Here is a 13,558-nt window from a genome sequence, read left to right on the forward strand (position 1 = left end):
TGCCTTGGTCTTGCAAATTTGCTACAGCTTCCAAACTGACCTTGACCCGTTGTAATGAAAGCACTTGCAGGATGGAAAGCCCTTTCTCCTTCCCTTCTCCAGGCCGCACCAGGAACCACTCTGCAGGAGCCTTGAGAATTGGTCACTGTTCTCTAAAGAAAAGCGTGCAGAGCTTGCCACCTTGTGGCTACCTCTGGTCCTGCAGCAGTCCTCACTAGACCCAGCACAGAGATTTCTGCTCTGCCACCATGAAGGGCACCTGGTGGAAAGTCTCTCCACTGCTAGGAAATGGACACTGGTGGGTGAGGGGGGCTTCCCCAGGCTCCGATGTCTTTTCCTGCTTGTTTGACCACAGTCGTGACCTATGGAAGCAGCCTTGCCATTGGCTGAGATCGGAAGGCGGAAGGCCAGAGCCGGGGAAGGGGCCATGAGACCCGCGGTTTGTCAGGTCTGTGGAGTACCTTGCACAGAAGATGCAGACTCCGCGGAGCCGGCTCACCTGTCTCTAACCCTAGCCTGCCTCTCAGCCCCAGTGTCCCCAGAGTTTAAAAGGAGGGTTGTACCCAGGTGACTTCTTAGGCCTCTTCCAGCTCTGACATTGTCTCCAGGCAGGAAGCGAGGAAGATCTCCTTACAGCACAGCTTAGAGTAGGGACCTTGTCACCACAGGCATGTGGAATACACTGGCCTCCAACCAGCCGTGTCCACCTGCCTCTTCACCTCCCAAGAGGAGCTTCTGGGTTCCACCGCACTGGGCCGGGAATCCGAGGCAAGGCGCACATGTCAGCGGCCTAGGTGAACAGGCACAGCTGCATCTAGTGCGCTGTTGGATCTGACTTCTCACTCAGAGAGCATGAAGCTGGGTCCCAGGGGCAGGCAGCGTGGTCAGGGTAGGCCAGTGTGTGTTCCCAGAATGCCATAGAGTCAAGCCCAGTTGGAAGGCATGGTGGCTGAGAGCACAGGTTCTGGAGCCTCAAAGAATCCTGAGTAGCTCCAAATTCTGCCACTTACCAGCTGGATAACTTTTAGAATTTCTTTAATCTCTCTAAGCCTGTTTTCTCATGTATAAAATGGAGATGATGACATCCACCTCTTAGGTCATTGAGAGGATTAAATGGCATGATGTTTGCAGAGCACTTTCACAGAGCCTGGCATGTCTATCAATAACAGTTGTGGCCATCGTTTGTTCAGCTTCTACAACCAACAGATGCATGCCCTAACAATGAAAATTACTGTGTAGTCCAGGCACAGTGACTCACGCCTGTAATCCCAGCAGTTTGGGAGGCCAAGGTGGGCGGATCACCTGAGGTCAGGATATCACGTCATTGAACTCCAGCTTGGGCAACAAGAGTGAAACTCCATCTCAAAAAAAAAAAAAAGAAAGAAAGAAAGAAAAAAAGAAAATTACTGTGTAAACCATCCAAGACAGGATTCTTGGCTCTTGTCTTAGTCTGCTCAGGCATTATAACAAAATACTATAGAACGAGTGGCTCAAACAACAAATGTTTATTTTTCACAGTTCTGGAGGCTGGGAAGTCCAAGGTCAAGGCACTGGCAGATTCGATGTCTGGTGAGGACCCCCTTCCTCGTTCATAGACAGCTGTCTTCTCGATGCATTCTCACATGGTGGTAGGGGCCAGGGAGCTCTCTGATGCCCCTTTTATAAGGACTCTAATCCCATTCACGAGAGTTCTGCCTTCCTGACCTAATCACCTCCCAAAGGCCCCACCTGTACTACCATTACATTGGAGATTTGGTTCAACACCTGACTTTTCAGGGACACAAACCTCCAGTCCATAGCACAGCAGATTCAGTTCCTGCTGAGGGCCTCCTTCCTCACTTGCTGGCACCTCCTTCTTGCTGTGTGCTGTCTCTCCCAGCACTTTGGGAGACCAAGGTGGGTGGATCACTTGAGGTCAGGAGTTCAAGACCAGTCTGGCCAACATGGTGAAACCCCATCTTTACTAAAAATACAAACAATTAGCCGGGTGTGGTGGTGCACGCTTGTAATCCCAGCTACTCAGGAGGCTTAGGCAGAAGAATTGCTTGAACCCGGAGGTGGAAGTTGCAGTGAGCCAAGAGAGACACACACAGAGAGAGAGAGAGAGAGAGAGAGCATGCACTGTAGTTTCTCATCCTCTTCTTATACCTATAAGGACACTAATCCCAGTGCAGGGGCCCCACCCTCAGGACCTCATCTAAATCTAATCACCTCCCAAAGGCCCCCCATCACACTGGGAATTAGCGTGTCAACATATGGATTTTGAGAGGACGCATTCAGTCCATAACAGCTCCTAGATACAAACCCTGAATTTATCTTCTATAAATTTGCCCCCATTCCTTTTGCTTTTGTTGGTTTGTGTTTTGCAGTGATGTGAATGCCAGGAAAATCCTGCCCTCGCCTTGCCCCAGTCCACACAGCCAGAAACAGAGCAGCACCAGCACCCCACTGGAAGACAGGTCTGTGGTCTTCTCCTTTAATGCCTGTGACAGCCCCTGCAGTGGGCGGAGTGGGCCTCCATCTCCAATCTACTCCCTGAAAAAGCCCCTCGTCTAGTAGCCACACAGACAGAGCCCAGGTCTGGCCTCTGCCCTGGCCCTCTGGGAATTCCCTGGAATCTCTCACACAGGCCAACCCAAAGCGGGGAGGTTTTCTCCCACAGTCACCAGGGCCCTGTGTGGGCAGAGTTGCTTCATATCTTCTTGTAAATAGATGTACCTGGGGGGCCAGAAAGCGAAAGAGCCAGCCCAGGGCAGCCCCACCACAGAGCAGAGCATGGAGCTGACAAGCCTGGCCTCAAGACCCAGCAGCATTTGCTTCCAGGCTTAGCAGAGTTGATCAGCACCATGGGTGTCTGTATCCTCCAACTAGAATGGCTGCTCAGCCTCTCACCAGCTCAGCCACTGCCCTGCCTGCCTGGACTCTGCTTTAGCACTTCCAGCTGGGCTGCAGCTGGAAAGCCAACACCCAAAACTACCTGTGGGAATGGCCAGCCCCTTGTTACATACCATCCTTACTGCCTTCTAAGGAAGTGGCTACCGCCTCCTGCCGTGCAGAGGCACAGGGGTGAGGACAGACGGAAAGTTGGCAAGACCAGGCAAATGTACTGCTCTGAGTTTGCTGAAGGGGAATGCTATATGGAGAAGCTGGATGGAAAAGGGGATGGGGGAGGGCACAGCCCTCCCTTTCTAAGGAGATTGCCCCACAACACTTCTACTTACAAATCTCATTGGCCATCACCTGGCTACCTGGCCACACATCACAGCACAGGAGTCTGGGAAAGGTCGTTTTTTTTAGTTGTGGCAACTTAGCTAAATATGGTTCTGTTTTTAAGGAGAGACAGGAGAATAGTAATCTCTGCTTTGAGGTCAACTAGCTAAGTCACATGGGGAGTGGGGATGCTCTGAGGATACAATACTGAAGGATATGACATCTAAGCTGGGCGCAGAAGTTGACAGGCCCCAGGTTATGGGGTGCTGGTTTGGGTAAATCGGGGATGGGAGGACAGGAGGGGTGGTGGTGAGAGGATAGAGAAGGCAGTGAGAGAAAGCGCGGCCGCCATGTGACGGCTGGGGGATGGGGAGTCCAGGGAGAGGAAGCATCAGAGCAAAGGTCCTGAGGTTGGATGCGGCTTGGTAAATGCAAGTCACTGAAAGAAGAGGGGGCAGCTGGAGCTACTGAATCGGGGTCATATGACACACAGCCTGGTGGGTCATGGGACAGAGTTTGAGTTTTATTCTATGAGTGGTGAAAAACCACTCAAGGGTCTGTATTAGTCTGTTTTCACACTGCTGATAAAGACATACCTGAGACTGGGCAATTTGTAAAGAGAAAGAGGCTTAATGGACTCACAGTTCATGTCGCTGGGGAGGCCTCACAATCATGGTGAAAGGCACGTCTTACATGGTGGCAGCCAAGGGAGAATGAGAGCCAAGTGAGAGGGGAAACCTCTTATGAAACCTTCAGATCTCATGAGACTTATTCACTACCACGAGAACAGTATAGGGGACGCCACCTCATGATTCAGTCATCTCCCACCAGGTCCCTCCCACAACACGTGGAAATTATGGGAACTACAGTTCAAGATGAGATGTGGGTGTAGACACAGCCAAACCATATCAGGGTCTATGGCAGGGAGTGACTTGACCCAATTTGCATGACAGAAGGCTTAGTGTGGCTGCCACACAGAGAAGGTAGGAGGGAGTGAAAAGCAGGCCAGCTGTGTCATGTAACTTTCTGGGTGAGATCAGTCACCAAAAATTGAAAAGCATTTTGGAAAGACAAGTGGTGAGTCCAGTTGTAAACTGCAGTAAAATGTGACACATGGTTGCCCCCAGCATCCCCAAGAGGCCAATGTCGTCTATCCCTCTCACCGGAGACAGCCAGACAGACTCGGACATCCTGGCCTTCATCAAAGCCAGACAGAGCATTCTGCAGAAGCAATGTAAGTTCACCTCCTTTGGTGGCTCCTCCAGGGCCACAGGTCACCAACACTTGTGGGGAGCACACAGTGAGGTGGGAGGGGAGTAGGGAGTTTCCTGCATGTTCCTGAAGCCACAGGACTGGCCTACCAGTCACTCACATGTGCCCAGCCTCCGATTCCTTCTTGAGAAAGCCTCAAGGGGCAGCATCAGAGACACCAAGACAGGCCCAAGTGAGTGGGCGGCCCAGGTGCTCCTGCCCCTCTTGGCAGAGCTTGCCCTCTGTCTCTTCCAGATCTTCAGCTCCTTTGTTCTCTGTCCCCAAAGTCAGCTGTCTCCTTCGCTCAGCCATCTACAAACAGGAAGGGGCTGAGCGATGTTTTGGTAACTCGTTGAACCCCTGGCTCGAAGACTCACTCCCCTCTCAGAGTGTGGTTCTTGCCAAAAAGCTGCAAGTGTAAACACTACTCGAAGGCCCAGGCCCGAGGACACGTAACAATCACAGAGGAAGTAAGTGTGGCGTGTCACACAACAGGAAGAGAAGAAGGCTCTTCTCGGCCTGCATCACTGCCCCCTCCACCCCCAGCCCCATCCTCTTGGCAGCTGCCCATCTCCCATCTGCGGTGGATGGGCCTTTTCTCTTTCTGCCTTCCATCCCACACACACCCACAGGGCAAGCCCCAGGGCCCCTTACCCCAGGCCTGCATTTTGTCTTCGTCTCCTCCCCATAACCCAAAGGCTACTAGGCAGGCTTAACATTGCCTTCACATTGCCAGAAAGGCGCCCCCGCCGTGATGGTATCAGCCGGCAGATTGGATGTATAATGACTGATGCCTGCCCTGCGGGGCCTGCACTCAGCTTCTCCACCAACCGTGTGCAGTTTGGGCAGGAAGAGATTTGTGCATGGATGGAGCACCGCAGCTGAGAGCCGGCCTTGGTCCTGCTGTCCTCGCCTTGCTTGGCCGCCAGCCTGCTTCCTTACTATCCTCTCTTCACCACCAGGACCGGCAACCTCAGCACCACTATCAGGTCCTTTCTTAGGCCTGGGACAGCCCAGCTCTGCTGCGATCTTGTCTCATTCTCAGTTTCCTTGTCTAAAAAAGAAGACTGGATTCAGTGATCTCCAAGTCCCCATCTATGCCCCAAATACTCTGATGATATGTATCAGGCACTGAACAGTAATGAACAGCCAATCAGTCAGCAAACACTGTATGTGTTGGGTGCCTTCTTATGCCAGCTACTACTAGTGCTGGGGCTACAGCAGAGAACAAGACAGAGCCCAGCAGGTGAGAAACTGACATTCTAGGGGGAGGAAGGAGACAGACAATGAACACATCAACAAATAAGTAAGATCGTTTGAGGGGCTAATAAGTGCTATGAAATAACTAAGCTATGTAATGTGGTAGACAGTAACTGGGAAGACTGCTTTTAGCTGGGTAGGTTGGGGAGGCCTCACCTGAGAAGAGAACTTTAAACTGACAGCTGCATCATGAGAAGGGAGCAGGCATGCCACATTCTGGGAATGCACAGTCCTAGCAGACAGAGTGGAAAGCGAGAAGTCTGAAGAGAAAGCGTTTCTTGGCCACAAGGTGGGAAGGAGACCAGAGTGACTGGAGGGCAGGGAGCAAGAGCACAAGGACCAAGTCACACCAGCCTTAGGCACAGAGGAAAGAGATTGGATTTTATTCTGGGTACAGTGGAAGCCCACTGAAGAATTTTAACCATGGAGTGATATGATGTGATTGATGCTTCGAAAAGCTCACTTTGTCATATGTAGTATAGATTGCAGGGGCCAAGGGCAGACCAGTTACCAGGCTACCATGAAAGTGCCAGCAAGGGATGATTGTGGCTTGGACTCACCAGTAGACTGAATGTGAGATGCAAGAGAAAGAGGAGAGTCAGGGCACCTCCTGGGCTTTTGATCTGAGAAGCTAAGAGAATGGCTAAATGATAAAGGCAGGGAAGCATGGCCATCAGAGGCAAGGATCTGGAGGGATGGAGAGTTCTGGCTACCCCGTTTGAAGTTTCAGATGATGTTTGACGTCTAAGAGGAGGTGACGAGTAGACAGGTGAGCATGAGTGGAGCTCAGAGAGAAAGTCTAAGCTAGAAAAAGAAATGGGCAAGTCATCATGTCTGGATGGTGTCTGAAGCCACAGGACTGAGTACAGTGTCCTCTGAAGAGCAGAGATGGAGGCATTCAAATTGCTGAGAACAGCCCCCTGGGGCTCTCCAACAGTTGCAGAGAGAGAGAGGAAGCAGCGATGCTGAGAAGGCACTGCCAGGGTGCAAGGAGGAACAGCAGATGAGTGGGTATGGCCTCAGGCACAAGCTGGAGAAGCACAAGCTCCAAGGAGAGACGGGCCAGTAGAGTGTGGCAGGATGGAATGTGGACTGCAGGTCATTTTGCATGTCAGGGTGGTCATGGACAAGTGCTATTTAGCCAGGGGACTGGCGAGAGATGGAAGGGAAAGAGGCTGAGGCAGTGAGCAGATACAACTCCTCTAGGAGGTTGAGCATTGACAGGAGCAGAGAACTGGAGCTGGAGCTGAAGGGAAGCAGGAGCCCAGAGGGATGTTTCATGTGTTGTAAAGGGGTCCTGTGAAGACTTGCTCATGTGCTGAAACATGCAGAGGAGGGAAATTGAAGCTACAGTGGGAGAGGGGAGCAGAGCTGCAGGAAAAACTTCCTTGAGAAAGTAGAGGGGACGGTGTCCGGGGCACAAGTGGAGGAAGGCTTGGATATGCAGGAGATCCTTTGGAGCTGGGATATCCCTTCCCCTGTATCAAATCCATAGAAATCGACCATCATTCCTCCCCTCGAGAAGCCTACAAGCAAGCAATGTCTTTAATTTATGTTCACTAAGCTTTTGTACATATAAGAGAGATGTAATCATCTGTCTCCAAACAGAAGAGGCAGAAGTCCGGGTCCCTGTCAGAGCGGGGTCCTCCTGCTAACACTGTCCCCACGCAGTGCAGAGAGCTGGATTGAAGGGCAGGCACTTGTATTAAAATATATACGGCAAATTACCATTTGTAAATGTTTTCATTTTTTATTGTTTCATTTGATGCTCTTAATGCTCCTGTAAGGCATGCAGGGCCAAGATTATGATCCCCTATTGACAGGTGAGGAAACTGAGGCACACAGCGATTGAATCACTTACCCAAGGTTACACAGCTGATAAATGGCAGAGCCAGCATAACCCAGGTTTTCTGCTCTCTCCCCACTGGGCCACACTGTCTTGAAAAGCTGCAACTACCAAGATGTGCCCACCCTGCTGTCAGGAGTTCTCTCAGCCTCAGGAACAGGAACCAGCATTGACAGGAGGGGAGTGACCGCAGCCTTTACCCACCCTGCAGCTGTGGCGCTTTGCTCTCCAAACAACAGCAGCCTGGAAGTAATTCATCAAAGCAAACAAAACTTCCACGGCTCAATTTTTATTCCGAAAGGAAGAATATTCATTCTGGCTTTTCAGTGACAGGGCCACAAAGGAAGCCAAAGACAGGTTGACACCGGGTCCCTCTGCCACCAGGTCCCAAAGGGCCAGCAGGCGTGACCTCTCAGGACATACAGCAGATGGTTCTGGTCCCACCATGCGGCACTTAATATGCAGCCCACTTATCAGGGCACCCAGGCAAACACACAGGCCGGGGCCCAGGCACCTTCTCAGCCAAAGCAAACACCTCCGTCTCCCTGCCTGGGCTCTCGAATCTTAATTTAGCACACAGCGCTGCCGTGGTTACTTCAGGAGTGCTCATTAAGGGGAATTTGTGACTGTCAGCCCGGGAGCAGGAGCCCAGAGAGGGCAATTTAACATAAGCCTCGCCAGCTCTTAGGCTTCACCAAGGGCCAGGATGGATCTACTTGATTTAGGATGCGTGGAACAGCATGGAAAGTTTAAATCCCTGCCAGGGGCACGTGTGGACAGGTATATAACCCCCGTAAGGGGCATCAGTCATCCGTGGAGTCAACTCTGCCGTTTCCAACTGCCAAGGACAGTTTTTACACTGAGGAAATGAGGTTAACCCCTTTCTAGAGGGCCTTTTTGTTTTTAATCTTGCTTAATCGCTGAGTTTGGAAGTATTCCCATCTGGAAAGGAACCGTGGTGTGACCCCCATAACCATGAGTCTGTCTTCTCCAAGAGGTGTTAGGAAGAGGTCCTGCCTCTCCCAGCCCTCCAGCCCACTGGGAGAAACCCTCCAGCTCTCTTCTGTGTTCAGAAACCCTCCCAGGGAAAGAGAAAGAGCCCCGAACTGGGAGGGAAAAGGCGGAAATTCCCAGGCCATCTCCACTCTGCGTGACACTGGGCAGGTCACCTCCCCAAGCCTCCCTCTCACTGTCTGTATTGTACAGATTCCTCCCTTGCCCAGGCTCTGATTCTCCCCCAGGTAATATCCATTAAAGCCCCTCATCAACGCCCAAGCACCAAGGAATTGTTAGCAGGGAAGTGGCCTCTGTGGTGAGAGCTGGCCCAACACCATGAGGTGTGATTTTTTTTTAATGGTGTATCTGTAGCATGCCCTCCATTCTGGGAACCCACAGTAATCAAAATCCCAATATAGACAGAGCTTCATCACTTAAGTGGGGTCCATAAAGTGAATGAGCTGTAAATGGTGCCTTTTGTGTTGAGGTCTGTGCATGTAAGGAACTATGTCTTGGAGCAGAGCGTGTTCTCAGCCCTATTCTGTAGCATTTCTTCCTAGCCCCCCCCCCCACCCAGCTCTGTCATTACTGCATGAAAGTGTGTGAGGGGCTCAGAGATCATCCGGGTGGGAGATGGCTCAGACTCCATGCTCCTTACCACCGGCAGCGTTCACTGGCCCAGGCTGCATTTCAACAGTGCAGCAGAAACATCAGACACAGATCTCATCAGCAGCCACGTGCCCACAGGCCCCCAGCTCTTGCCCTGCCAGTCCTTGTACTAGAGAGACAAAAGCAGCGAGTTTCAGCCCTGGCCATGCCTCATAACCACCTGGACCCACCCCAGCGATCCTGACTTAATGGTTCTGGGCTGTGGTCTGGGCACCAGGATTTCTAGAGATTCTCCAGAGATTTCCATTGTGTAGCAGAGCTGGGAACCACAAGTCCAGAGTGACAGGAACACATGACCATCATAGGCTCTGGTGTACCTTGTCTTCTTACTTCCCATTCTAGGATTCAATTAGGACAGGTCGGAATGTCTTAAAAATAAGGACGACATTTGTTTAATTAAACAGCAAGGCCAGCCAGAGGTCTTGCACACAGAATTAGAACCGAAGGACCAAGGCCTCACAGCCGTGAATTATTTCCAATCTCTTCCTCCGCACTAGCTGGACATTCAATGTATCACCAAGAATTACACATTCTTCCTCAGCAATATCAAGCCAACCAAGCCCACACTCGTCACCCACCACCAGGTTCCTGTGGCCACACCTGGAGGGCTGCAGCTGCCTGCTCACCTGTTCCCTGACCAGCTTCACCCCTCAGTCTCTCTGTCCACTGCAATTCTTTTAAACATTGTATTTATTACTTCATCCAAGAATCTCAGAAATTCTCTCTTGCTCTTATTAAATTAGCCAAACTTTAAGCAAAATAACTGCATATCACTCTTACCAGTTCTTCTCACCCTTTAATGTGCTAATGAATCGACAGGTTTTGTCAAACTGTAGATTCTGATCCAGCAAGTCCAGGGTGGACCATGTCTTAGACTCTGCCTTTCTTAACAAGCTCCCTGGAGATGCCAGCACTGCTGGTCCAGGGACCACACTTTGTGGAGCGAGAAGCCACCTTGCTTTTTCCAGGTATCTCATCTGCTCTAGCAAAGAGAAATGTGAGGCCCAGAGAACTGACATGACTTGCCCAAAGTCACACCATGGGTTGAGTCCTGGCTAGAACTCAAGGGCCCTGGTTCTCAATCCAGAGAACCCTCTCCATGCCCAGCCATGGGATGTGACAGGATAGGGGCCACGTGGTCAGGAGGAGCCATCCTGGAATATAATTAATATCTGGAGCAAAAAGCAAAGAGAGAATCTCTCTGGGGGTTAGGTAGGAGCATCAGTGAAAACTGTGGGGTTGTCCGGGTGTGGTGGCTCACACTTGTAATTCCAGCACTTTGGGAAGCCAAGGTGGATGGATCACTTGAGCTCAGGAGTTTGAGACCAGCCTGGACAACATGGTGAAACCCCGTCTCTAGTAAAAATACAAAAATTAGCCCAACGTGATGGTGGGTGCCTGTAATTCCAGATACTTGGGAGGCTGAGGCGGGAGAATCACTTGAACCCGGGAGGCAGAGGTTGCAGTGAGCTGAGATTGTGCCACTGCACTCCAGCCTGGGTAACAGAGCAAGACTCTGTCAAGAAACAAGGAAAGAAGGAAGGAAGGAAGGAAGGAAGGAAGGAAGGAAGGAAGGAAGGAAGGAAGGAAGGAAGGAAGGGAGGGAGGGAGGGAGGGAGGGAGGGAGGGAGGGAGGGAGGGAGGGAGGGAAAAGAAAAGACAAGACTCCAGCTTAGGTGACAGAGTGAGACTCTGTCTGAAAAAAAAAAAAAAAAAGAAGGAAAGAAAAGAAAACCGTAGGGTAGGAAAACAGGTGTCAGTCTCAGCCTAGGGAGGTGGAGCTTCTGCAAAGGACAAAGGGGGCCTCTTCCTTCAGATCTTGGGGTATAAATGCAGCTCCTGGGAGGCAAGACACAGATGCAGTGCCCAAGACCCAGGGGCAGTGGCCAGTGGCCTCCCCTCCTCCCGATTCAATCCTGGGAAAAGTCAGTGTCGGCATGCACAGCCTAACCAAAAGCATCCTGTCTCCCTTTCAGGTTTGGGAAGCAATTGAATTTCCAGGAAGTGTCCAGCCATGCATTATGCCCGCAAGAATGAAGTACAGATGAAGGCAGCGCCCCTCACTTGCCCTAGCTTCAGAAGTGAACTATGGGCTGCTGGGAGCACCTAGTGACTTTGATTCCCATGGAGGGGGACTGTGTTTCTTTAAGGATGCTGTCCTGGAGGCCACCAAGACGCTGGCCAGGGCTGACCATGACATCCGTCCTGTGGTTGCTGGAGCTGCTGGCAGGGCCAGGCAATGCCAGAGTGCTGGGGCAGGGTGAGGGCTTCAGCTCACTGTTGCAGTGATGTTTCGTGTAGATCATTATAAACTTTTGAGAATATGAAATACACCATCATAGTATAATGTCAGAGGAAGCTCACACCAATGGAATGTGGGGGGAATATTTTTATTTTTAGCAGTTTGCCAGCTCTCTCCCTTGGCCCATGCTCTGGTTTAGAAGCCCAGAAATGGCCATGACAGGTCCAGGCAGGATGTCCCAGCCACAGGCAAGGCAGTGGAATGCAGGGCATCCTGAAGGCCAATCCTGATCCCCAGACCATATCTTTCACCATCAGCCTCTTGGCCAGGATGACCTGGAGGCAGTGCCTGAACAGCTGTGTCTCCAGGGAGCCATCTGCCCTGCAGGGTCTAAGGACATCATAGCACCCAGAGAACAGCAGGCAGCTCCCGGGGGCTCTGCTGAGGGCTCGAGAGAGGGCAGTGTGTGTACCTTGGACCTCACAACCTTCACCCAGCCACTTGGGGCCTTGCAGGATTTGGGCCAATACTTCCCGCTTCCACAGGGAAAAACATAGCTGCCTGGGGGTCTTGTCTCCATGGACCCTTTCCATGACAGATCCGAGGGAAGGCGGGCAGCCCTCAAGGAGGTGCTTGAAGAACTGCCCCCTGGGCCAGGGGGTTCCAACCCAGCTGCAGCCAGGGAGGGGCCGCGGAGGGTGAGCAGGAGCGGCACCTGAAAATGAAGCTAACTGCATAAAACTGCTTGTCCACTGCTCCTGGTGTCTGTGTCCTATAAATATAGGACCTGGTGATCCTGGAGGGGGACAGAGAGGTAATATAGTATCATTGGCTTGATTTTCTTTTTCCTTTTTTAGGATTGGGTAACAGGATCATGCGAGAGGAGATAAAACCATTACATTTCTAAGCTAGGCAGGCCCATCGAGCTCCTCTAATCCACACCCCTGGTTTATACAGTTGGAAGAGCCGAGTGAAGGGGAGACTCGGCTTGCTGATCTACGCTAATTAGTGACAAATATCCCCTATTCAGGGGCTTCCCCTGACCACTCCATCTTGAGTCACCCCCTAGTTATCCCCTATCCCATTTTACCATTTTTTTCTCCATCACTATCTGACATATTATCCTTCTGAACTTACCTATTTTTGTAATACCTGCAGCCCCCCATAATACTAAGAGCTCCAATGCAACAGGGACTTGTTGGTCTTGCTCATTGCTGTGTCCCAAGCACAGAGTCACCGTTCAGTAAACAGTCCTTCAGTTCATGAGTAGATGAGCCAGAACCCAGATGTGTTTCTCAGGCTAGTGTCACTCTGACTTCCCCTGGCTCTCATTGAATCCCATCAGGACAGGGGCCAGCATCTCTGGTCCACTCCTTGCCCTCACAGTTCAGTGGAACATAGTAAATCCTCTGTAAAGTCTGTAGAACCAGAGGAAGACCAAATTCTATTCTAGAAGGCTCCCCAAGAGTCCATGGAACACACATGTAAATGCACACACACACACACACACACACACACACACACACACACACACACACATTCTCTCTCTCTCTTTCTCTCAGGAGCCCCGAAGATGGCATGGCATTTGCCCCTGTGTAGCAGCAGCAGTATTCTTGGCATGCCTTAGTGCCCTCAGTCCTCTAGAGCTGGGTACAGTCCACTGACTTTTTAATTTTCTTTTATTTATTTTTTGAGATGGGGGCCTCACTCTGTCAGCCAGGCTGGGGTGCAGTGGTGCAACCATAGCTCACTGTAGCTTTCAGCTCCTGGGCTCAAGTGATCCTCTCACCTTTGGAGTCCCAAACTCCAAAGTTTCTGGGACTATAGGCATGCCCCGCCACACTTAGCTCATTTTAAATTTTTTGTAGAGACAGGGTCTCACTATGTGGCTCAGGCTAGTCTCAAATTCCTGGCCTCAAGCGATCCTCCTGCCTTGGCCTCCCAAAGTGCTGGGATTGCAGGCATGAGCCACCATACCCTGCCAGAGTCTTCTGACATTAGATCTCCCACTGAGACATCATCCCCTGGCCAGCCTCCTGGAGCAATCACTAAGACAGGAAAGGAAATGAAGACAGAAAAACGCA

General features: G+C 51.2%; 1 protein-coding gene across 6 annotated transcripts in view; it reads left to right on the forward strand.

Moving 5' to 3' along the window:
• KIF6 (kinesin family member 6) overlaps window positions 1-11,556 on the forward strand; it is a 388,695-nt gene extending 377,139 nt beyond the window's left edge. For 3 of the 6 annotated variants that reach the window (XM_015449450.4, XM_005553101.5, XM_065544082.2), the window contains 4 exons: window positions 1,519-1,569; window positions 2,370-2,459; window positions 4,338-4,444; window positions 11,209-11,556. In XM_015449450.4, the coding sequence (XP_015304936.2) occupies window positions 1,519-1,569; window positions 2,370-2,459; window positions 4,338-4,444; window positions 11,209-11,225 (265 nt within the window). In that variant the 3' untranslated portion in view covers window positions 11,226-11,556. Of the gene's footprint in view, window positions 1-1,518; window positions 1,570-2,369; window positions 2,460-4,337; window positions 4,445-5,197; window positions 7,446-11,208 lie in introns of those variants that run through there. The other 3 variants (XM_065544081.2, XM_005553102.5, XM_074038150.1) reach the window with 3 other exon arrangements.
• The last annotated feature ends 2,002 nt before the right edge of the window (window positions 11,557-13,558 follow it).

Source organism: Macaca fascicularis, chromosome 4, assembly GCF_037993035.2.
Source record: "Macaca fascicularis isolate 582-1 chromosome 4, T2T-MFA8v1.1".
NCBI lineage: Eukaryota > Metazoa > Chordata > Mammalia > Primates > Cercopithecidae > Macaca > Macaca fascicularis.